General features: G+C 36.3%; 3 protein-coding genes across 4 annotated transcripts; 1 reads left to right on the top strand and 2 right to left on the bottom strand.

Annotated features, from left to right (window-relative positions):
• Positions 1-3,965: 3,965 nt before the first annotated feature.
• On the top strand, positions 3,966-7,181 carry LOC113350124 (DEAD-box ATP-dependent RNA helicase 58, chloroplastic-like). 2 transcript variants are annotated; one of them, XM_026594204.1, is made up of 10 exons: positions 3,966-4,315; positions 4,403-4,496; positions 4,680-4,793; positions 4,890-5,012; positions 5,136-5,240; positions 5,773-5,931; positions 6,029-6,097; positions 6,267-6,356; positions 6,524-6,667; positions 6,871-7,181. In XM_026594204.1, the coding sequence occupies exons 1-10, from the start codon at positions 4,056-4,058 to the stop codon at positions 7,141-7,143; spliced, it is 1,431 nt and encodes a 476-aa protein (XP_026449989.1). In that variant the 5' UTR covers positions 3,966-4,055; the 3' UTR covers positions 7,144-7,181. The 2 variants fall into 2 exon arrangements, with proteins under 2 accessions (XP_026449989.1, XP_026449990.1); XM_026594205.1 differs by having other exon boundaries at positions 4,286-4,315; positions 4,684-4,793.
• Positions 7,182-7,221: 40 nt separating this feature from the next.
• LOC113350123 (glucose-1-phosphate adenylyltransferase large subunit-like) lies at positions 7,222-11,122 on the bottom strand. The gene is made up of 15 exons (XM_026594203.1): positions 10,780-11,122; positions 10,243-10,356; positions 9,981-10,151; positions 9,802-9,894; positions 9,623-9,706; positions 9,462-9,517; positions 9,144-9,237; positions 8,948-9,060; positions 8,678-8,750; positions 8,399-8,479; positions 8,204-8,290; positions 7,974-8,078; positions 7,779-7,885; positions 7,625-7,685; positions 7,222-7,536 (listed from the first exon to the last, which is right to left on the bottom strand). Exons 1-15 carry the CDS (start codon positions 11,002-11,004, stop codon positions 7,435-7,437), a joined length of 1,566 nt encoding a protein of 521 aa, XP_026449988.1. The 5' UTR covers positions 11,005-11,122; the 3' UTR covers positions 7,222-7,434.
• A 449-nt stretch (positions 11,123-11,571) lies between these two features.
• Positions 11,572-16,519, bottom strand: LOC113350122 (general transcription and DNA repair factor IIH helicase subunit XPD-like). The gene is made up of 11 exons (XM_026594202.1): positions 15,587-16,519; positions 15,260-15,342; positions 14,756-15,159; positions 14,315-14,508; positions 13,973-14,153; positions 13,240-13,364; positions 12,965-13,054; positions 12,720-12,798; positions 12,529-12,605; positions 12,170-12,278; positions 11,572-11,814 (listed from the first exon to the last, which is right to left on the bottom strand). The coding sequence occupies exons 1-11, from the start codon at positions 16,399-16,401 to the stop codon at positions 11,701-11,703; spliced, it is 2,271 nt and encodes a 756-aa protein (XP_026449987.1). The 5' UTR covers positions 16,402-16,519; the 3' UTR covers positions 11,572-11,700.
• Between the last annotated feature and the right edge of the window lie 5,276 nt (positions 16,520-21,795).

Here is a 21,795-nt window from a genome sequence, read left to right as displayed (position 1 = left end):
AATGCCATGAAACTTTGAAGATTAACATTCGAGTAACTATCTAACACCGATGTCGACTCGTTTTTTTTTCAAAACCTTCACAAGAATCGTCACCCTCCATATTCAACTTTAATACTCCCTTTTAAACCACAGACCTTTTCACTACTAAAAACACGAGTTGATAAACCTTGGAACTATATTGGGAGTTTAGATTTGGACTTCAATATATATGGTAATAATGTTAATAATTGTGGAAGCTTGGACTGAATATAATCAGAATCACATGTGATGGTCAGAAGACTCAGAACCCATCCATTGAGAGAATCGAGGGTTCAAGATAACAAACGCAACGTATGATGGTGTAGGTTCATACACACTTTACTTTTCTGTTGGATGTGACAAGTCAATGTCACCGATTCAAAATTATAAAAGGAAAGAAAATGAAAGAAAATCCCCTTGGCTCAGACATATCAGTATATATAGTCCTAATGTTAATAAATGTAGAAGCTTGGGCTAAATATAATGATAAACAGGTGTGACGGTCAGAACCCATCCTTGAGAGAATCGAGGGTTCAAGATAATAATAATGCAACGAGTGACGGTAGCTCCATACATACTTTATTTTTGTGTTGGATGTGACAAATTGATGTCACCAATTCAAAAATATAAAAGGAAGAAAAAAATCCCCTCGGCTCAGACATATCAGTAGTAGTGGAGTTGAGTCTTCTCTTGTCGAGTTTTGAAAACAACAACGAACATTAACCAATGGCTCAAACATGTCAACACCTTTTTTTAGTTCGAGAAAATGCGCACACTGATAGAAATTAAATAAATAAAAAATGATACACGATAAATTATAAAGTTATCTTATTTTCGTGAAACTCACGGTTACACTTAGACAGTGTAATAAGCCTTTAAACCTCTAGACGACCCTAGTGGACGAGTGTTCTCTCGTGAGGGTTTACATAGAGGTGCACCCACAAAACCAATGATTTTCCCGACTTAGTCTTCACCGGCATCTGGGGTATGTCGGGCCAAAAGTTCGGGGTTCATACAACTAAAGTAGTACCTCACGCTGAGGTAACAATTATGAAACACAAATTGATTTTTTTTTACGCGTATAAGTTCCGCACATGTGCATCCTATGATAAACAAAAAAAAAAACGTCAACTTAGTGATTTATGGGAAAATTCTCTTTAATTATAAATACATTTACATCAAAGTAACTTACAATTGTCTTTTCGGTCCAACTGGCAGGCACGTTATGAAAGTACGACATCTATAGTTTTTGATGTTAGCTTTCTAAACTTTCGGACAGTGATCCATTTGTCAACATATGATGCACTCTAACTTCTTGTAGTTTTTACCAATCTTATTCCTCAATCATAGTTCTTAAATCTCATACAACAGAAAAACGAACTTTAAAATAGACATGAACTATGATAATCAAGACAAAATTCGGGATAACAAATATCTATCGGGTAAAATACAAGTTAATCGTGTTTCATGAATTCCAAGTGAAGTCTTGAAATTCGTAACTTCATTATGTTTATTGAGAAAACTTAGGTATTTGGAGAACGACTATAGTAGCAACTTTCTGGGCTATCAGAGTCCGTATTCTTTGAAAAAACGTTTGGATTATGCTGATATCCTTACATATCTTTTTGGATAGCTTGAAACAATTCATTTGGAAAGTACTATCATAGGAAGTAACAAAGTTTATAAGAAACATATTTTCATGCAGTCTTCAGAACTTTACTTTTCCAACCAGCAGATCAGATTTGAGCTCGGTAAGAAGCTTTTAACTTTGTTTTTATTTATGAAGAGAGGAGAGCCCAAATATACGTAAATGCTATCGGTTAATTCACATTCAGCAAAATATATATGGAATCTATAACTTTAATTAATGTTGTTATATTGAAGTAAACTTCAGAATAGTCATGTTGTGACGAGGTCACCCTTATGACAGCTTCTATAAGGGCTCACCTTATAGCCATTGGATGTTAAATCTTAGATATGTACACATCATGATACAAAATTAGTTAATAAAATATTTTTATTATTTTCTCATTTTTTTATTAGGTTTTATATCCCTGTATTAATTTGATTTGATACTTAATCCCTCAAAATAATTTTATTAATTAAAACAACGTCGATTAAAAATTAACCTAAAATCTAAGCGACTGTTTACGAGGGAGATCAACAAAGTTCGGTTCCTATCCACGGACGGGTATATGATGAAGTACCACAAATGAATGTTACTGCTATAAGATGATTGGATTGGATTGGATTGGATTGGATTGTTTCTAGCATTGAAATCAATCAAAATATGATTGTTGTAGTTGGTTCAGGCTTGAATTAATTTGGAATACTATATGTTGAATACAATCCAATCAAAATCAATCATCTACACAATTTAAGAATTATTTTTATATTTTTGTAAATTTAAGTTATCACGGGATTTAATTGATAATCCGAGTTTACGACTACTAGTATATATATATATATATGCAGAAACCCAAGAAAACAAGTAGGGATTTGAAGAGTAAGCAAACACAATGTACGGTTGTTATTCGCTTTTTTTTTAATATGATTAATCGCTTCAAAATCATCACGATCAAAGTTGATCAATCTTCTTCCATATTTCAAATCTGAAAAACCCGTGACCGGTTCTTGGCGGTTTTTAAGAAGAAGGAAAGGTAAAATATAAAAGTTTCTTCCGAAATTTTTATTCTTTGATTTGGTGAAGGATTAAAGAAAAAATTGAATTTGATATATATATATATATATATATCTATATCTATATATACAGCACTAAAAAACAATAAAAATAATAAAAACATGTTTTTATTATCTAACTCCTGTCTAGAGATATGTAAATATCTAAGATATTAATCCAAAGGCTATAAAGTGAGCCCTTACAGAAACTGTCACGAGGATGACCTCGTTACAGCATGACTCTTAACAAAATTTACTAAGACTATACTAAAATACTCAGAAAACATTTTCCAAATATAAAATAAATAAAAATAACACTACTAATTAGAGTTGAACATGGTTTCGGTTTTTCGCTGGAACCGGACCAAACCAGACCAATTAGGAAGAAACCAAACCGAACCATTTATTAATGGATTGGTTACGGTGTAGAAAGTGGAAAACCGATAGTGTTGGTTTTGGTTTGGTTTGACCTCTAAAACCGAACCAAAAACCATTAGAAAACCGATTAATTTTTAAACTTAGTTTCTACCTTTAATTTACAAGTATTAGATTCTACCCATTGATTTAGAGGATAAATAGAAACCCTAAATTTAATATTTCATTATGATACTCTCCCTCTTTCTCTTTCTCCTTCTCTCAGTCGCCTCCCTTCTCCACCCCCAACTACATCCGCTGCTACTCGACTTTTTTCTTCCCGTCTTCCTTCTTTTTTATTTGTCAATAACTAAATTAAGATATATTATATATCTTTTTTTGATCTCTAGAATTAGAGTAAGCTTTAACTATTTTTGATATTTTTTGTATTTTTTTTGTCTGTAAATTTGTGTAAACCAATACTATCGGCAACTACGATTTTCTTATCTGTAGATTTGTGATTTTTTTTTTTTTGGTTTGACATAATTATTGGTTAACCAAAAACCACTGGGACAAACCGAAACCAACTGGAACCATTTGGAAACCAAACCAATGGTTAATGGATTGGTTTGGTTTAGATTTTTAGAAACCAATAATATTGGTTTCGATTTTGGTTTGGCTAGAAACCGAACCAAAACCGACCATGAACAGCCCTACTACTAATAGTCGCACCAAATTGGGGCTCCGACCCCGGCGACCACGTGACAAAGACGGGCTGAGATAGCACTATTACATGTTCATTCATGGTAAAGAAAAAGAAGAAAAAAAAAATCTCACTTACGGACCAACGGCAACAGCTATCGTGTATGATAAAACCGTGTCCAAATACTGTCATTTATCTTTCATGAGAAAAAAGGTCTTATTCTCATCCTAATCTTAGTTATTGTGTACATTACATACACTAGGGCAAGAGCAGCATCCTTGCTAGCTCACTCTCTTCTCCAATGGCCATCTTTCGTGTTAATCACATCCATTCAATTTCATCAATTTCTCCCATGAAAACCAATTCCCCCAATTTCTTTCCTCAACTACAAAACCCCAATTCTTCATTTAACTGTAGAATCAGATATTTATCTCCAATTTCTGCTCCTCCACAAATCCCGCTCTGTGTCTCTTCCCTTACCACAACACTTAAGAGTACAGCGACATCTTCCACCCTCCAAGAAATCTGTAAAGGTCATGTCCCTGAACATATACTTCAAAGGTAATTTCATTCGCTATGCAATTTACATCCCTGTTTTGGTATCACCGTTAAACTCATTGGTGGGGCTATTTACTTCGTATGATGCAGGGCAGGGGAGATTGGATTTGTTGAACCAACAGATGTACAAAAGGAATCTTTACCATTTTTATTCTCCGGACGCGATTGTATACTTCACGCTCAGGTTATTTTTTTCTTTGAGAATTGGTTTCTTATAGTTGATTTCCACATTAACATCAAATATTCTATTATACCTGAATTCGGACGTGTAATCTGATAGTTGTGTCAGGAACTTAGGATAAAAATGAACTTAAACTTCTATTTTGTGTTTATTATGAGCTAATTTACTTGTTATTTGATCATCTAGACAGGTTCTGGGAAGACCCTCGCATATCTACTGTTGATATTTTCTGTCATAAGTGTTCAAAAATCTGCTGTTCAGGCGCTAATTGTGGTACCAACTAGGGAACTTGGCATTCAAGTAAGTGAACTACTGATTTTCTTAGTTTGTTTAATGTGTTGGAACACTATAACATGGATCTTTTTAGTAGAGTTGTTTTTTGGAAATTGTAACCAGGTGACAAAAGTTGCTAGGATGTTAGCAGCAAATCCTTCAGGCCTTGAATCAGAGGGTAGGAAGTATACTGTTATGGCTCTTTTAGATGGAGGGATGTTGAAAAGACATAAGAGTTGGCTAAAGGTGATTGTCCACCTCTTCCAATTATTCTTGGTTTCCTTTAGCTTTATAAGAAAGAGTTTTGGACTACAACGAAACTTATCTCCATTAAGTGCTACCTCTTACTTGCTCTAATTATTCTTCCAGGCAGAGCCTCCTACAATTATAGTTGCAACCATGGGCAGCTTGTGCCTAATGCTTGAGAAGCAGGTTTTCAGTCTTGAAGCTTTGCGAGTATTGGTAGTCGATGAGGTAATTTCCGGAGTTTTCTGTGTACTCTCTGTTTGTTTGTTTTTGTTGTCTTTTGTTGTCCTTTTTTTTGTTCTGAAACGGCAAGTGGATATGCACTTTCTGTTACTGGTTACAATGTTGCATTGTTTCATGCCTTACTACATAAAAAATGGTAACTTAAATCTTGGTGGACTGGAAAACCACCAAACTGAGGCGTACATAGAACTCAAATCCTAGGACTGGTTTGGTCGTTAATGATCTTGGCTTAACATACACCCAACTCGGGGAAGTTAATAATTTTAGCTTTTTTTGAAGATTTAATCGAAAGTTCTTAAGATTTCTCAGAACCTAGGCAATTGGGTATACCTCATTAAGAATATCTTATTGAATTGGTAGATCCGAAGAACTGGTCATGAGTATCACTACTTTGTTTATATTTGCAAACATGGAGAACCTGAAAGTAATCAAGTTTCTGTTCTGATTATCACATATCTGTAACCCTTTCCATATGTGAGTAAATTAAAAGACTGATACAAAGATGTTCTTGTTTTAGGTTGATTTTATGTTCAATTCATCAAAACAAATCCATTCAGTTAAGAAGCTTTTGACATTATACTCAAAATTCAGTAGTCGTCAAACTGTTTTCGCTAGTGCATCAATTCCCCAGCACAATCGTTTCGTCTCCGATTGCATACAGCAGAAGTGGACCAAGGTTTGCTGAAATTGATTTCTTTTTTATTTGTTTATTTTCGAAAGGTTTTGTGTAATGTGAGAGCTGATGAAGAACTTGTATTTACTGCTATATACAGCGAGATGTGGTTCATGTCCATGTCAATGCGGTTGAACCCATGCCTTCTTGCTTGCATCACAGGGTTGTGGTGAGAGTTCCCTTTGTCCCATCATCTATCTGGTGATCTCCTTAATGATTTGAGCTTTCGCTGCAGAAACTCATGCTTATTGTAGTACACTCTTAAACACTTGAAGTAATTTCGATGCTTGATGTGTTCGTTATAATCTGTTGTGTTCTATGTTCTGATTATGGAACAGATATGCTCTAAGAATGAAAGGCTGCAAGTCTTGTTAACCTTACTACGGAAAGATGGACCAAAATGTGCAATAATCTTTGCCAGTGAGCAGGTGTGTGTCTCTAATCATGTTACAGCATTTTAATGTTTTATTAGTAACGAATTAAAATGTATATTACTAAAAAATAGTGGATAGTGAAACAAGTTTCAGTGAAGAAAGTAAGCCATATAGCTGTTCTGTAGAGGATGAACACTTTCTTCCTAAATTTATATATGCAGTCTGAGAAATCAAAGAAAGCTGGAAATGCTCCATCAACTACTAGTCTCGTCGATTTTTTGATAGCTTCTTATGGTAATGATGGTTCAGAGATTTCACTTCTAGAAGAGGACATGAATTTCAATGCAAGAGCAGCTGCACTATCAGTAAGTAACCCTCAATGCTTAAGTTGCTAAAAGTACAAGTGATAATTTTCCAATTCCATACAGTAGCTTAACAAGTTTTAGTTATATGGTTATTTTTTATCGTCAAGCACGTGTGAACGGTGGTTTTCATTTTGCCAACCAAGGGAGAAAATTTCTTGTGCACAGTTAAATATTTAACAGTTAAGACCATCCTTAAAATGTAGGAATTGAGGCAACGTGGAAACTGCCTGTTGGTGGCGACAGATATAGCAGCAAGAGGGGTTGACTTGCCAGAGACGACCCATATTTACAATTTTGATCTGCCAGGATCTGCAGTAGATTATCTTCACCGTGCGGGAAGAGCAGGTAGGAAACCATTCTCGACAGAGAGATGTACTGTTACCAACATTGTTGTATCTGTAGAGCGGTTTGTGTTGCAGAGATTTGAAAATGAGCTTAAGTTTCAATGTGAAGAACTTTCTTTGTCGACTACATAACCTTATCAATATCATTTAGTTGAAATGTTTATTTGTTGCCCAAGTTCGTTTTCCTTTCAATATGCTTAACATTGACACCCAAATAAGACAGATATGCGTTGGTCATCCAAATTCATTGTATTGTGACAAGAAAATACTAATTTTACATTGGAAATACAAGAAATTACCAATCATATTCACAAGAATCGGTGTCTTTTTTAAATGCAACACCTCAAGACAAACTCTTATTCAAATTTGGTTCTTTGATCCTCATCTTAATTGAAAGAGAAGAGACACGGAAAGAGTGTAAGCTTATATGACTAAGCCGTCTTTGATAGTCGAATTCTTCAGTATGACTGTAATACCTGATCTGATATAGAATCCTTCTGAAGATCTGTCCGCCTCTTGAATGCCCTACAGACCCGAAAAAGGAATATTTCAAAACAGCAAGTTACATGCTACTGCACTTTGAAATGCAGTGAGATAGTTAAAGAAACTGTACCTCGGAGTTAGAAATAACAACGTTCTTTCCTATTCTCGCGTTTTTGTCGATAATGCACCGACTGTGTTAACAAATAACATAAACAGTGAGAAACCGGAATGTAGGAAAGCCTTCTCAGTACTGACAAAAAGGAAAGCATTCAATGGACTTTTACTTGATTTTTGTATTTTCACCGATTCCCATTGGAACCTTTCCTTCGGCCAAGAGGTCTGCTGCTTCTTCAGTAGTTTCATAGGAATCGGCACCAAGCATCACCGTATCCTGCAAGTATTTCCGACTCTCTTTTCAGTTATAGATATCAAAACTCAGTCAATTAGTATAATGTACTAACATAATATGAAAGTCTAACCTTTAGATGGACACCAGAGTTTATTCTAGATCGAATACCAACTACACTATGTTCGACTAAGCAATTATTCAAAAAACTTCCATGTGATATGATTGAGTCAACAATCTGGAAAACAACAAAAGGAGAAAGGAAAGGTTAATGCAGTTTAAAAGCAGATATAAGTTGATCTCATGGAAATGGGTGAAACACAAGTAGCTAATGAAGTACTCGTGTTTTAGGCTCTGACTGACCTTGCTATTGTCGATTGACGATGGTGGTAAGTTTCTTCTCGATGTAAACATCGGCTTTGCTGCATCGTAAAAGCTAAAGCTTGCTGGCTGCAGAGTTAAATGATGTATCCAGTCATTGGCAAAACTTGGTAGGTTGGTAAAGCAGTTAATTTGGAGTTTCTCTACCCATAGCATTGATGAAATTTCGCTACTTACATCTTTTGTAAGAGCCAGATTTGCCTCAAAGAAAGATTTGATCGTACCAATGTCCTCCCAATAATCATTAAACAAATATGCCTGCAGCAAATATCTTGTATATGAATAAATCAAGGAATAGCGCCGGAAATTTTATAATGTCACAACGTAAAGCTGAGAATCGTTAGTGCAGCTGATGCTTCAGAGTATGATACGATGAACACATGTTCGTATTATATTATCTGTCTATTTCATACTGAAAGCACATTTTAAGAAACTAATAAGAGACTTCATACAGACCTTGATGAAGAACTCATTTGCTGAAGCTGGGATAATTTCGGATCCAAAGTCATTTGCAGTGGGAAACCTCCACCTGTTCAAACAATAAGCCTTCAAATTGCAATTTCTTTTTAGGAAATAAACTACCAACGCGCTTGATTCCACTAATTGTCAGGTGAAAGGACTAAGGAGCAATGAGAACATTATTGCCGGTGTACTTCCTAAGAAGGAAAATTTATTCACCATATTCCTTTACCCTTTACAATCCTCAGCATTACATTATATTCATACCTCAGAAGATTCAAGAGTATCTCCTTCTTGAAGACGTAGACTCCCATGGAAGCGATGTATGGTTTCTTGTCCGCTTCTTCTCGTGACAATCCCAAAACCGTGGTATCTACTGCCTGTATAAAGCCAACAATATTAGTGCAGCTCCTTAAAATCTTCTTTAATCCCATTTACATTTACATGATAACAAAAAACTTACCATTGCTTTCAAATCCTTTCCTCTTGGTTTTTCACTAAATGAAAGAACTCTACCTTTATTGTCAATCTTCATTAAACCGAAATCCGAGGCTCGGCTGTAGATGAAATAAAGAGAGCTTTAAGAAAAACCATTTGAACAACTGTACAGAAAGTGTGCGCATGTAAAAGACCTCTAAGAATGTTAAAGATGATACAAGCATGAGTTAGGAAAACAAGATCAAGGAGACATCCTTTGATATCTATACGCCATTAATGCTATCAATCCCTATTTTTGAATGATAATGATGATGATGGGATTACAACTACAAAAATGTGTTACCTGTCATCCATGGGAAGACAAGAAAGTGTAATATCAGCGCCACTTTCGCGATGATTCTGGAATAGAAGTAGGAAATTCTCAAGATTCAATTACTGTAGGATAATGACCTCCATGAAAAATGTAGAAACGATGCAGAAATGAATCTTCACATGTCGTGATACCTGAACAAAGTCCATGTAGTCCATTCGATATAGGTGATCTCCTGAGAGAATCAGTACATCCTCAATTTCCCTATTTCTGGCATCCTGCAAAGTGGAAGTCAGTGATATTGCATTCATCACGTAACTTCTAAACAGTTTAACAGGATCTTATCCGTATTCAAAATTGTGAGCATGGTTACCTCAAAAAGCCAATGAAACTGTCGAACAGCATCTGCGGTCCCTTGAAACCACTTGTTCCCTGATTCACCAGGAGTCTGGGTGGCTGCAAGAGCCTGTAAATGAACACAAATGAAAAAGTTATAAACTTCTTCATAAGCCTAAAGAACAGTTGAGTAGAAAAGGAGGCATCGGAATGTACCTCAACAAAACCATCTCCAAAGCTACCATTACCAAAGTTATACGCACGAGCAAGATGTCGATTAAGTGAAGCAGAGTTGTATTGCGTGAGAATGTAAACTTTGTTGATCCCACTGTTTATACAATTGCTCATTGGCACATCAATGAGCCTGTAGGCACCTCCAATTGGCACCTAAAAAGGCAATACATGACCCATAATGAGCAAAACAATGAAAAAATACCCTAGCAACAGTGGAATTTATAGAAAAGAGATAGTTAGTTACTGCGGGTTTGGCTCTGCGCTTGGTAAGAGGGAATAGACGAGTACCAGCACCTCCACCCAAAACAATGGCTACAACAGTCTTGGGATTCCTTCTTTCCTGGTCCAAGTCTCTGAACTGCAAAATATCATTTGAAGCATAAACCAACTCAACCGTGAAAAGGAACGCTGATTATAATCAAGAAAACAACAGTTTGCTCATTCTTCTGTGATCTCTCTCTCATTTTGGACCCCAAGCTTCATGGGTAGGCCCTGATCATATGAAATACAGGGAAATAACTTCTCACCAAATCCGCATATTTCCTAGAACTCACGAAAACTGAAGTATTTGAATTGTATATTTAATCAACCTCTCGATTCAAATACATGTAATTACTTGCTGCATTGTAACTTCAATCGCGTTTATCGATCAATAAAAAATAAAACTTCAATCACCTTTTAATCATGCATGTAAGTCTAGCTCAAAGAATAACTTCAGTTTAACATAAAACTACATTCAGTGATGACTGATATAGTTTCTTATGAAGAACATGGGCTTTACCTTGATCTCACCAACTACATCGTTAGTAGCTACAGCCTTGCAATCAAAAGACTTGGAAGTTTTAGAGTTAAGAGGTACACTCTGGTTGTTCAACTTCATTAGCTTCATTCCCATCAGCTCTCCTCCATTGCTGCACAGCTTGTTCCCAGCCGGTCCTGTGTTGCCGCGTAAGTTACCAGTGGCAGCTGAGAAACAAATCCGACCATCGGTCGAAAACAATGCCATTTTTGTAATGATGCAAGTAGAGATACCATAATCTGTCTTTAACTTAAAACATATGTAGGAAAGGCCTCGAAGAGAGAGAATAGTGTGCTCCCTGGTTTTCTTCACAATTTCGGAAACCACGTTATCCGAACTCAACAACATCCACCAATTTCTTTCAGCATTCCTGACCCGTTGAACCAAAATGTATGAATTACCTAAACCGCCCTTTGCCTCACCCAAATTTGAGTTTCAAAAAATAATTTTTTTGAATATCAAAATTCAAAAGCATATTCGAAGACTACCCATTTCGTCCTTTTCCTTACATGGGAGATTGCTGTGGGGTAGTTCTCTGGCTAGTTTATTAGCCAGTTGCATAATATCCCTTTATATAAATCCAGTCTTTATTGGTAGCGTATGCATAATTCCACGAGAACTCTGGCCCAAATACAAGTTCACAAAAAGAACAGGTTTTTGGCGTTCTTGCCAGTAAATTTGATTGACTGGTGAGTAGAGTGATGGATAAGTAGTAGTAATTTGATTAATTGTGGATTTTCCGAAATTTGTTGATTTACTTCAGGGAACCGCCAATATGACCAAAAATGACTGCTTGAAGAGCAAAAACCTACTAGACAATACTGTTTGTACAAGTAAAGCGCTTAAGCAGCACCTACAACTCTAAACCAGCAGTACTAAAATTTTATATGGAGAAAGACATCCTTAAAACATGTTAGAGTTGCTCTGCACCATCTTCTTCAAGTCCTCTTCTGACAACAGGGTCTTTTTGCCTTCACCACCAGTCTTATCATATGGTTGTGCCATCTTCCTTAGGAACTGCATTCGTAGACAAAAAGAGAAAAAAAACTGAACTTTGATTCACCATGGTGCATATAAGTTACAAAAACCTAGCCAAATCTACGAAATGAACATTCTAATAACAACACACTTAACAAGGAGGTGAAAACTTGAGACAACGTCATCAATTTAAAAAAATCTTAGGCAAAATTCAGACCCATTTTTGAACCCTTCATATCTACAAACATCGTTTTACCGTTCTAGTTTATTTGCCCTAGAGACCATGAAAGGAAGTTTTGCAGTTCGATAGAGATGCAGATATAGCATCTGCCTTTTTGATGATTACTTGTACCGGTATGTATAAGAAAGAAACAAGCACCTAGATGAACAATACCTCTCTTGCAATATGCAATGCCATGTCGGTGCTCAAGTTGAGGTGTGCTTCTCGTAAATGTGACAGTATCCACCCAGGTAACTTAGACCGCTTGTCATGTCGGCTATACCTGCACCATTCAAAAGCACTTAACAATCAGACAAGATGTAAAACAATCCAATAAAATGTTTAACAAAATGGAAGTTCTGCTTATTCTTTTCCTTATGATGAGCCTTAACATGTCTTTTAGGTGGCTATCATTGATGGAACTACTTATGCTAGAGGTTGCCTCGACTTCAAGGAAGTGTCAGCAGTAACTTGGAGTTCAGGAGTTAGGAAACCAATAACTAAAGATGCAGATAATAGTAATTACTGACTACCTTTTGTCAGCAAAAATCATCATGCCATAATCTGCTTTTGAACGAATGACTCGACCAACACACTGAGCTGCTTGCCTCTGGCCAAGTACGCATACATCAAGGACAGTCAAAGTTTGTTCAAGATAATGACAATTGGGACCAATTGCTAAATAAACTTTTCTAATCAATATAAGATCATATAAATAATATACCAAGGCGTCAAAAGTCAAAAAATCTCCTTCTTTTATCTGGAATGTTTCCCGCAAATACTCTAAGCGCGCAAGCAATATTCTGCAAAATTTTTGACAAAAGATAGTTAAGCCTCGATTACAAATTCAGTATTGACACTAAAAAGAACCTTGAATGCTAAAGAAAGCCCCATTCTCAAAGTGGTCGAGCACAATTATCTCTAGTAATTTTACAAATGAAATTCCAAAAAATAAGAAGTGCAGGTCACCTGCTCAGCGTGTACTGAAAAGGTACCCCAAACATGATTACAAGCCTCCCATAATGTCGATCGAAGTCTATACCTTCCGCTACTTTTCCCCTGCAAAAACAGAAAGATTACGTATGATTAACTAACTTAGGGGACTTTCTTTGAGCTCCTTACTTCGTATTTATTATTCGTTAGTCAACCTACATCAACTACTTGATAATGAATTTCACTTACTATAATCTCAATACAGACATTCATATTCAAATGGATGGAACAAGCACATGAGAGAACATTACCTGGCAACAGAAAAAAAAACAGCACCTCTCCCGCAGTCACAAGCCCTTCGATAGTTATCAAGAGCCAATGTAGTTTCCACAACATCCTGAGTCTCAATGAAGACAAGCTTATGCTGCATTATATCCTGGATTAATGTGAACAGTTGTTGAATGAAAATTAGGACATAGGAAGACTTGAGAAGGAAATGAAGGTCGGCAATTGTACAAGAATGTGCCAAACATTCAACAAAACTAAATAAACTAGGAGGCTTTACTCGAGATATTGCACATGACATCACTGACTTGATAAAGGGAAGAAACAACATCCAAAACTCCAGTTGAGCATCCTGGCAACTGCAATAACTAAACCCAAGGTACCACGTAGTTTCTTCATTGAGGCCTTAGAGGGCTATAAATGTAATCTTATCCATGAGACCTGTGGTTTCTTTGGACACCACGAATTAGGCCCTAAAACCAAGTTCTAGCTAAACAAACATTCATCACACTAGAATCCTCAGGAACCACAATAATCAAAATAAAGGTACCGGGTAGTATCTACTTTTGAGTCCTAGAGGGCTATAACAATTTTCTTATCCAAGAAATCTCTGGTTTGTTGGGACACCACAAATAAGCACCTAAAATCTTCGGGAAATCTGAAAATTGAAAGTCCATAACAACGCCATAGCAAGTCCCACCTATGCAACCATCTGAAAGATATGGACTTAAAGGCACAGTCAAACTATAGCTGCTATACCTGTAAGATTCCCATCTCATTCCAACTATTGACGATGCCATCCATATACGAATAACTAACAAAAAAACAAACGACTCCATCTGGAACAGCAGCCACCATCTCCAGCAAGAGTCGTCCATAATTCCTGACAACACCTGGATCACTCCTCATGTCGAACTTTGTACTTACTGGAAGCTGGTCACTGGAATAACATCATTCAAGCCATTCAGAAACAAAAACAAGAACAACAATTTGAAGGGGAATAGTTATATTTTCTATTAAGCCCGAAGTTTATGTGTGTAGAGTAAGTTTATGAAAACAGACTAACAGAAACATTCTGCAACCATCTATTAGATAACATACCTCCCACGAGTAAGAACCATCGGACAAATGCAATCTCTTGTCATAGACATTGTAAAGCTTCGACTGATGACTGGATTGAAATTCAGAAGACGAGGGTAGAGATCAATAGGACTCAGAGTTCCAGATGTTATTACAACTGATTGAAACCGATCAAATACAGGTTTTATGGCAAGCGAAGCGTCATGACAGCTAAGCTGGATCACCAAAATGAAGCATTAATAACTAAACACTAATCAAAATTAAGAATAAACTGAAATACGCATTGTGGAGGTACACAAATGAGCCTAGGCTTGATAACAGACATCTAAACTGAGAATTGTTCACAGTAGGTATTGGAAGTGCAGGCTTCCTACAGATATTGGGTGTAAGTAAGGAAGCCGTACAGTCTGTATGTGTATATTGTACACTTTCAATTTGCTAGGAATCAAGGCAACTTTGTACCTGCAATACGGGATCAGGTATATGTGGCATTCGCTCATCGAAGGGTTCAATTATAATTGAAAAGCCCCGGGTGTAAGTCCCCACAAGTGTAGCAAAATCACATATTGTTTGGATATGTAAAAATTCATCTGTATCGGTGATTTCTAGAGTCATCATCAGAGAGTGTAGCCGATCATAACAAAACCGCAGCATTTTCTGGTCAATTCCAGTCTGAGCATAGATTGAAGCAACAAACGCAACAGGTCCCTCTTTTACGACATTTTCACTCTGCAAACGCCCCCGCAAATACTGTACCAATCTTCGCAATACATTCAGAAAATGTTCTGCTTTTCGAATGTTTCCTGGTACGGCCTCCTTCAATATATCATCCGGCAAAGCAGGATTTGCGAGCCAGGCATCTGTGACTGTAAGAACAACAAGGAAGGTAAAGATATGTAAACACAAGGATAAAGCAAGATGAACTTGCTGATTATAAACAAAATGAATGTACTATGTCCCACATACGAGCTAGGTTCCCCCTCTGTGCTAATCCTTCCACGAGTCTGTTGTACTCTGCGCGTAATCTATTGGCATCGGTTGCCTTGAACCTTCCCGCCATGACAAACATTTCGAAGAGAGATCGATCATCAAAATTTTATTTTGACGAACAAATAACATTAAAAGAACACAACTAACCCTCTGCCAAACACGAAAACACAATCACAGACAATAGAACCAACCGAATCACTATCTAACACAAAAGTGCCTCCACCACAGTTAAAGATATATCAAACTTCCATTATATTCAACTAAATTAAATTAAACTCAGATAATGAAACCATAAACACGAACCTGTCAATTTCGTGAGACATCTTGCTAAGATTCCTAGTAGCACCTTCGAGTGTCTGCTGCCTTACACTCACACTAAGTGCTTCAATGCACACATTATCAATATTATGCGCTTCATCAAACACAACAACACATTCCCTTTGCATCTCTTTTGATATGAATCCAGCCACTTTTGGATCGAGCAAATATTGATAACTATAAACAACCACATTAGCGAATTGCACCATATGTCTTGCCAAATAATAAGGACACCAACCTTTCTCCTTCCCAAACGTTCTCAAATCTTGCAACGTATAAACTCCCGATGGTAGAATAGCATTCGAACCAGCCCTCTCATAATTCTCAAAAAAATCACAAGTCGGAATACCAGGACTCTTCACGGCTGCCTCCCTTACCCAACTTGCAGTCAATTTCCTACACGCAGCATCAACTGAATCCCTCGAATTACTCGCATTCACCGTCGGATTAATACATAAATTCTTCCTGGAACTTAACCCTAAGGCTAACATCCTTGCGTTTGGACCAAGAAGTTTCAATTGATATTCATGTAAAACACGTAATTCAGCTAGGGTTTTCTCCATTTCATGAACTGTTCTTGTACAATACAGTAGTTTTAGTTGGTTTGATTGTTTTGATAACGAATAACTAGTGATTAAAGAGAGTAAAGCAATGGTTTTACCGGTACCTGTTGGCATTTCTAATAGACAATGTCCTTTTGCATCTAGGGTTCTTTTAAGTTCTACCATGTAAGAATACTGTTCTGGGTAGATGTTATCGTAGGGGAAATATACTGTTATATCTTCGATTTGAAACTTCATATTGGAGAATTGAAATGCTTGGTTTAGGTTTTCGAATTGGTATATTCTCTCAGGTTATTGATTTAGGGGTCTAGGGTTTGTTCATCGGTAGCGTTAAGTCTCTTAACTGTACAGTTAATTTTCAAGACGAAGTAGAAGAAGATTTATTATGTGATACCGTGCATCCGGATACATCTTCCTGAACTTATCATGTCACTAAGAATGTAACACGTGTATATCTTGAGAATTAATTCGTGGAGCACTCTACTGAACTGCGTGGGTCCCACAGATATAGGGAGGCTCCCAGCCTGAGTTGTAGGGACGCTCCATTTTTTTTTAGCAGTGTCCGCGTCGGACAGGATGCTGGACACGACACGTGTCCGACACATTAATTTGCACGTCCTGCGCGTGTTTGGTTTGGACGCACCAGTAACTCGGGTTTGACGCCTTTTCTTTTTCATTTTCATTAAATTTTTTCCTTTATTTTTACTATTATTAACTAAATAAAGAAAGACAAACATTTAAATCAATCATTTAGGATTTTATTAGGGTTTTATTATTGGAAATGACATCACGTATACTTTTAGTTGGGCATGTGTTAATCTAAGAATGCATTTTGATTGTGCCATGTATTCAATAGTGATTGATTGTTTGACCTTCGGCGTGTATAGAAAAACAATATCTTCTTTTCTTTTGAAATTTATACACATGTAGCATCATTTTCTAATTTTTATGATCGAAACACCTGACTTTGTTGTATAAATACATGATTGTTTATATAAATAATATATAAATATAATATGTATATACGTGTCTGCGTCCTAATTTTTTGAGAATTTTATAGTGTCCGCGTCGTGTCGTGTCCGCGTCTGTGCAACCCTGCAAAATAAAATTTCTTGGTGAACCGTCGAGATGTGGACCACACCAAAACCGCCCAGACCCACCCAAAAGCAAAAATGGAACCCCCTATTTTTTTCCTGGTACGGTGGGGCTCACCTTCATGTCTCAATACGGTTTTTCGGTAGTTTAATTAGGACGATTCGCCCAGAACTACTGAAAATAGAATATTAGTTATAAAAGCATCTCCACCGCTAGGAAAATGAGACCCCCTGTGTTTTTTTTGGTACGGTGGGCTCACCTTCATTCTTTATACAGTTTTTAGGTAGTTTAATTAGGACGGTTCGCCGAGAGCTACTGAAAACAGATCATATTGTTTATAAGAGCATCTTCAACGCGATGGGTAAATCTCATCCCACGTGGAGGTCATATTAACACCTTTTTGTAGTGGGCAATCTCATGTGGCTAAAACAAATAAAAGTAAAACTTTTTACCTAAATTTCATCTCCAATGCCAAGATCTTACTACCCTAGTGATATTTACTAATTAAGAAAATTTAGTTTTAGCACAAAGAATTAATGATGTGTTAATAGACCTTGGGTCATAGAGAAGGTGAAGATATGACTTTCTCTTTTACCCCTTCCTATGAGATGACAACCATGTCATGATTTTTGCAACACTGGTTTGAAAGACTATATAAGGGAGAACTCTAGCATCCGGGAAACCTAATCCCGACACTTTTGTGTGTCCCAGTTGCAAACTAGAGTCGATTCTCCTTTAACCTAGATTTTCCAAAACCATTGTTAGGTCGACTTGAAGACATCATTTGCGATTTGTGAAGCCAGATCCAATTATTTTCTCTGTAGTTGCGTATTTTGATCTTACTTGATCTACCGTATTGAGTTTTATCTTCTCTAAGATTTACTCGAGATTCATCTCCGATAGGTAAGATATAAAAAGTAATCACAACAGCTTTTTGTCTCGGGCTCTTATGATTCCGCAATAACTTATTTTGTTAATCATTTAGGTTATTGTGAGGTGACTAATATTTTTAGGCTGCACTTCAGGAGTATAAGACCGGATTATTAGTTGAGTTTCCTGTTCACCTTGATTTATCTAAAGACGGAAACAAAACCAAAGTAGACATATTTGTGTGAGAAAGATTTGTTTAAAAGTCTTCGACTTTGGGTTGTAGCAACTCTTAGTTGTGGGTGAGATCAGCTAAGGGAATCACATGCGCAGAGTCCTGTTGGGATTCAAGAGGCGTAAGGAACGCGACTGTACCTTAATCGGTGTGAGACTTGGTTAGGGCTCAACTACATTCCAGTCCGAAGTTAACTTGTAGTAGGCTAGAGTATGTAGCGGCTTAATACAGTACGGTGTTCAACTTTGGACTGGGTCCCAGGGTTTTTGTGCATTTGTGGTTTCCTCGATAACAAAAGTTTTGGTGTTTGTGTCATTTCTTTTCCGCATTATATTTGTTTATATAATTGAAATATCACAGGTTGTGCGCAGTTCAATCAGCTGATAAATCCGACCTTGTTTGTTGGATGGAACTCGATTGACACTTGGGCATTGGTTTTTGGTACCATACAAGTTATTCTCATATCAATCAGTCTCACAGATTTCTATCCAGTTGATTTACCGATTGTATCGAGAAAGAGATAAATCTCTTTGATATCCTTCTTGATTGAGTCTCACTTTTAAGTTGGTGCTCTCAGAATTATATTGGAGTTTAGTCCATACAGATTGTCGAACGAACTATTGGATGCGGTTGTTATACCCCCGCGTTTTCATAACAAACTCCATATTAGAAGACATAAAAATAATAGGACGAGTTGTACCTATTTCTGGTACCCAAATGTCAGCCCAAATGTGGACTTTGTTACCATTAGCTAACTCACAATAGTGATTTCTTTTCGCTATTTTTAAACCCTCCAGAAGACCTTTCCAAATCCAAGATCCACTAATACTTACTTTACCTGACAAAGGTTCACATAATGGAAAATATTTATGTTTTAAGACCTGCACCCAAAGAGCATTAAGTTCATGCAACATTCTCCGGGCTAATTTTGTAAGTAAAGCCTGATTAAGAATACCATATTTTCTAATATTAGGAACTCCCTTATGTTTAGGAGCATCCATAATATCCTAATTGGTTAAGAATAAACATCTTGTATGATCTGTTTTATTCCACCAAAACCTCCCTTGAATACCGTCAATTCTACCAATAAGTTTTTTTTTGGCATATGGAAAACAGACATTTGATGAGTTCCTAAAGTACTAAGAACAAATTGCGTTAAAATTGTTCTGCCTGGATGGTTAAAAATTTTGGATTTCCATCCACATAATCCACTACTATAACTATCTAACATGCCAGAAAACGATTTAGTTTTGTTCTTTTACAATAACAGGGGAACACCTAAATATATGTCTTGTAAACCCATTCTCTGAATGCCTGGAATATTATTTACAGTATCCGTAACATGCTAATCAGTTTTAGGACTAAAGGAAAGACATAATTTACCAAAATTTATGCCTTGACCAGATGCTTTACTGAACTTATCAATTATATCATAGAGAAATTTTACCTGAATTGTATTGGCCCTGGTGAATTTAAGCATACCATCTCCAAAAAAGAAATCAGATATATCAAGACCTTTCATGGAGACTTTAATACCATTAATTTTGTTATTCTTTTCAGCTTGACTCAGAGCTTTAGAAAAAAACGTCTAAGCGAAGAATAAATAAATAATGAGACAGGGGATCTCCCTGTCTCAAGCCTCTAGTAGGGACAAATTTCTTACCAGGAGCTCAATTCAGAAGCACACAAGTTGAGGCGGTAGTGACACACTGACTAATCAGTTGGCACTACTCATTGCTAAAACCAATAGTCTTAAGGTAGTCTAGAAGGAAAGGCCATTCAATTATATCAAATGCCTTACTCATATCAAGTTTCATAGCTAACAAACCTTTTTTAGTTTTACTTTTTTTTCTATAATATTTATTATCTCATGGTCAATCATCACTATATTGTCAGTCATTTGTCTTCCTTCCACAAAAGCTGCTTGGTAAGGTGAAATAATTTTACTAAGCAAACATTTTAATCTATTAGCTATTAACTTAGATATAATTTTGTTAGAGGTATTACAAAGACTAATAGGCTTAAAATCATCTGCAGTTTTATGGCAATTAGTCTTAGGAATTAGAGAGAGAAAGTTGTGGTTGTTTTTTCTCAACATATGTTTAGTGTGGCAAAATGATTGAACCATTTCCACAATGTCATTTCCAACAATGTCCCACATTTTTTGATAAAACCCAAGGGGGAATTCATCTGATCCTGGTGATGTCCATGCTTTCATTTTGAAAACAACATGTTTTTCTGATCATGAGTAGACATTTTGATTAAAGCAGTACTATCACTATCAGTAATACATGGAGACAAAATATTCAAGAAAGAGTTATCATATCATGGATTACTAGTGCTACTCATATTAGCAAAATGATGAAAAAGATTATCAGTAATATCATCTCTGGAAGACAACCAATTGCCATTACTATCCTGTATAGCCTCAATGCTAGTTTTTTTATTCCTGAAATTTGCCCTAATATGGAAATATCTTGTATTTGTATCCTCAAACTTAATGTTATCATCTTTAACTCTCTGTTTAGGGAAATCTTCCTCAATGTTTTCCAATATTCTAACTGAGTATTCAAATTAACAATCCTATGGTCCATAATATCAACTATACCCTACTCATGCAAACTATTAACCATATTATTAAGTCTAGTTTGAATGTGGCCAAAATTATGAATATTTCATTAGCCTAAAACATGTCTTACTTGCCTAAGAGAATTCTTGTGTTTAAATACTAAAGATCCTTGGTCATTTGGATGTCGGTTATCCTTGATAACAGTTCTACAACTATTATTTCCTAACCAACATTTATTAAATTTCCTAGGTCATTTCACATAATTATTTTCTTTAGAGCTAGTGAAGATAAGGGGGTAGGATCGCTGGCTATATGAGCCAGATGATATATATGACAATTAGGACATTGTTGAGTGCATTAAGCATTTCCTAAAACCCTATCCAACCTTTCTTGAATGAATTTCACTATTATATCTCTTATTTAACCATGTAAAGGGATTACCAGAGAACACGATGTCATGCAATCCTAGTCTATCTATGAAATCAACAGCAACATCAATAGTAGATTGAGTATGAGAGATACCACCAGATTTTTAAGATTTACACATAATTATATTCAGATCACCCATTAAAACTCATGGAATAACTATAATATGACTAAACTGATGAACATAGTCTCATTGAGCATTCTTATTCCCATTAGGAAGAGCATCATACATGCAAGTAAGACAAACTTTAGTCCTAGCATCAATATTCAACTCACAATTAATCACATTAAATTAACAGTCTAAAACTCTCAAGTTTAGGCCATCCTTCCAAAGCAGACAAAGACACCCAGACAGACCCACATGATTTATCTTAATTTTGTTAAGGTAATGAAGGGGTTGAATGAAAGACTCCATCTTTTTGTTCTTAGTGTTTGTCTC

Source organism: Papaver somniferum, chromosome 2, assembly GCF_003573695.1.
Source record: "Papaver somniferum cultivar HN1 chromosome 2, ASM357369v1, whole genome shotgun sequence".
Taxonomy (NCBI): Eukaryota; Viridiplantae; Streptophyta; class Magnoliopsida; order Ranunculales; family Papaveraceae; genus Papaver; species Papaver somniferum.
The sequence above is the reverse complement of the archived record's forward strand: the minus strand, read 5'-3'. Positions and strand labels throughout refer to the sequence as shown.

What these genes read in the sequence shown, in the direction of transcription:
- LOC113350124 (XM_026594204.1), top strand. Translation starts at nt 4,056, where the DNA reads ATGGCCATCTTTCGTGTTAATCACATCCATTCAATTTCATCAATTTCT. An exon ending in CCTGAACATATACTTCAAAG is followed by an intron (nt 4,316 to 4,402) that starts GTAATTTCATTC and finishes CGTATGATGCAG; the next exon opens with GGCAGGGGAGATTGGATTTG. An exon ending in TACAGCAGAAGTGGACCAAG is followed by an intron (nt 5,932 to 6,028) that starts GTTTGCTGAAAT and finishes TGCTATATACAG; the next exon opens with CGAGATGTGGTTCATGTCCA.
- LOC113350123 (XM_026594203.1), bottom strand. Translation starts at nt 11,004, where the DNA reads ATGGCATTGTTTTCGACCGATGGTCGGATTTGTTTCTCAGCTGCCACT. An exon ending in ATGTAGTTGGTGAGATCAAG is followed by an intron (nt 10,357 to 10,779) that starts GTAAAGCCCATG and finishes GATATTTTGCAG; the next exon opens with TTCAGAGACTTGGACCAGGA. An exon ending in GAAAGGATTTGAAAGCAATG is followed by an intron (nt 9,061 to 9,143) that starts GTAAGTTTTTTG and finishes GGCTTTATACAG; the next exon opens with GCAGTAGATACCACGGTTTT.
- LOC113350122 (XM_026594202.1), bottom strand. Translation starts at nt 16,401, where the DNA reads ATGAAGTTTCAAATCGAAGATATAACAGTATATTTCCCCTACGATAAC. An exon ending in ATGTCTCACGAAATTGACAG is followed by an intron (nt 15,343 to 15,586) that starts GTTCGTGTTTAT and finishes CATGGCGGGAAG; the next exon opens with GTTCAAGGCAACCGATGCCA. An exon ending in ACAGAGGGGGAACCTAGCTC is followed by an intron (nt 15,160 to 15,259) that starts GTATGTGGGACA and finishes TTGTTCTTACAG; the next exon opens with TCACAGATGCCTGGCTCGCA.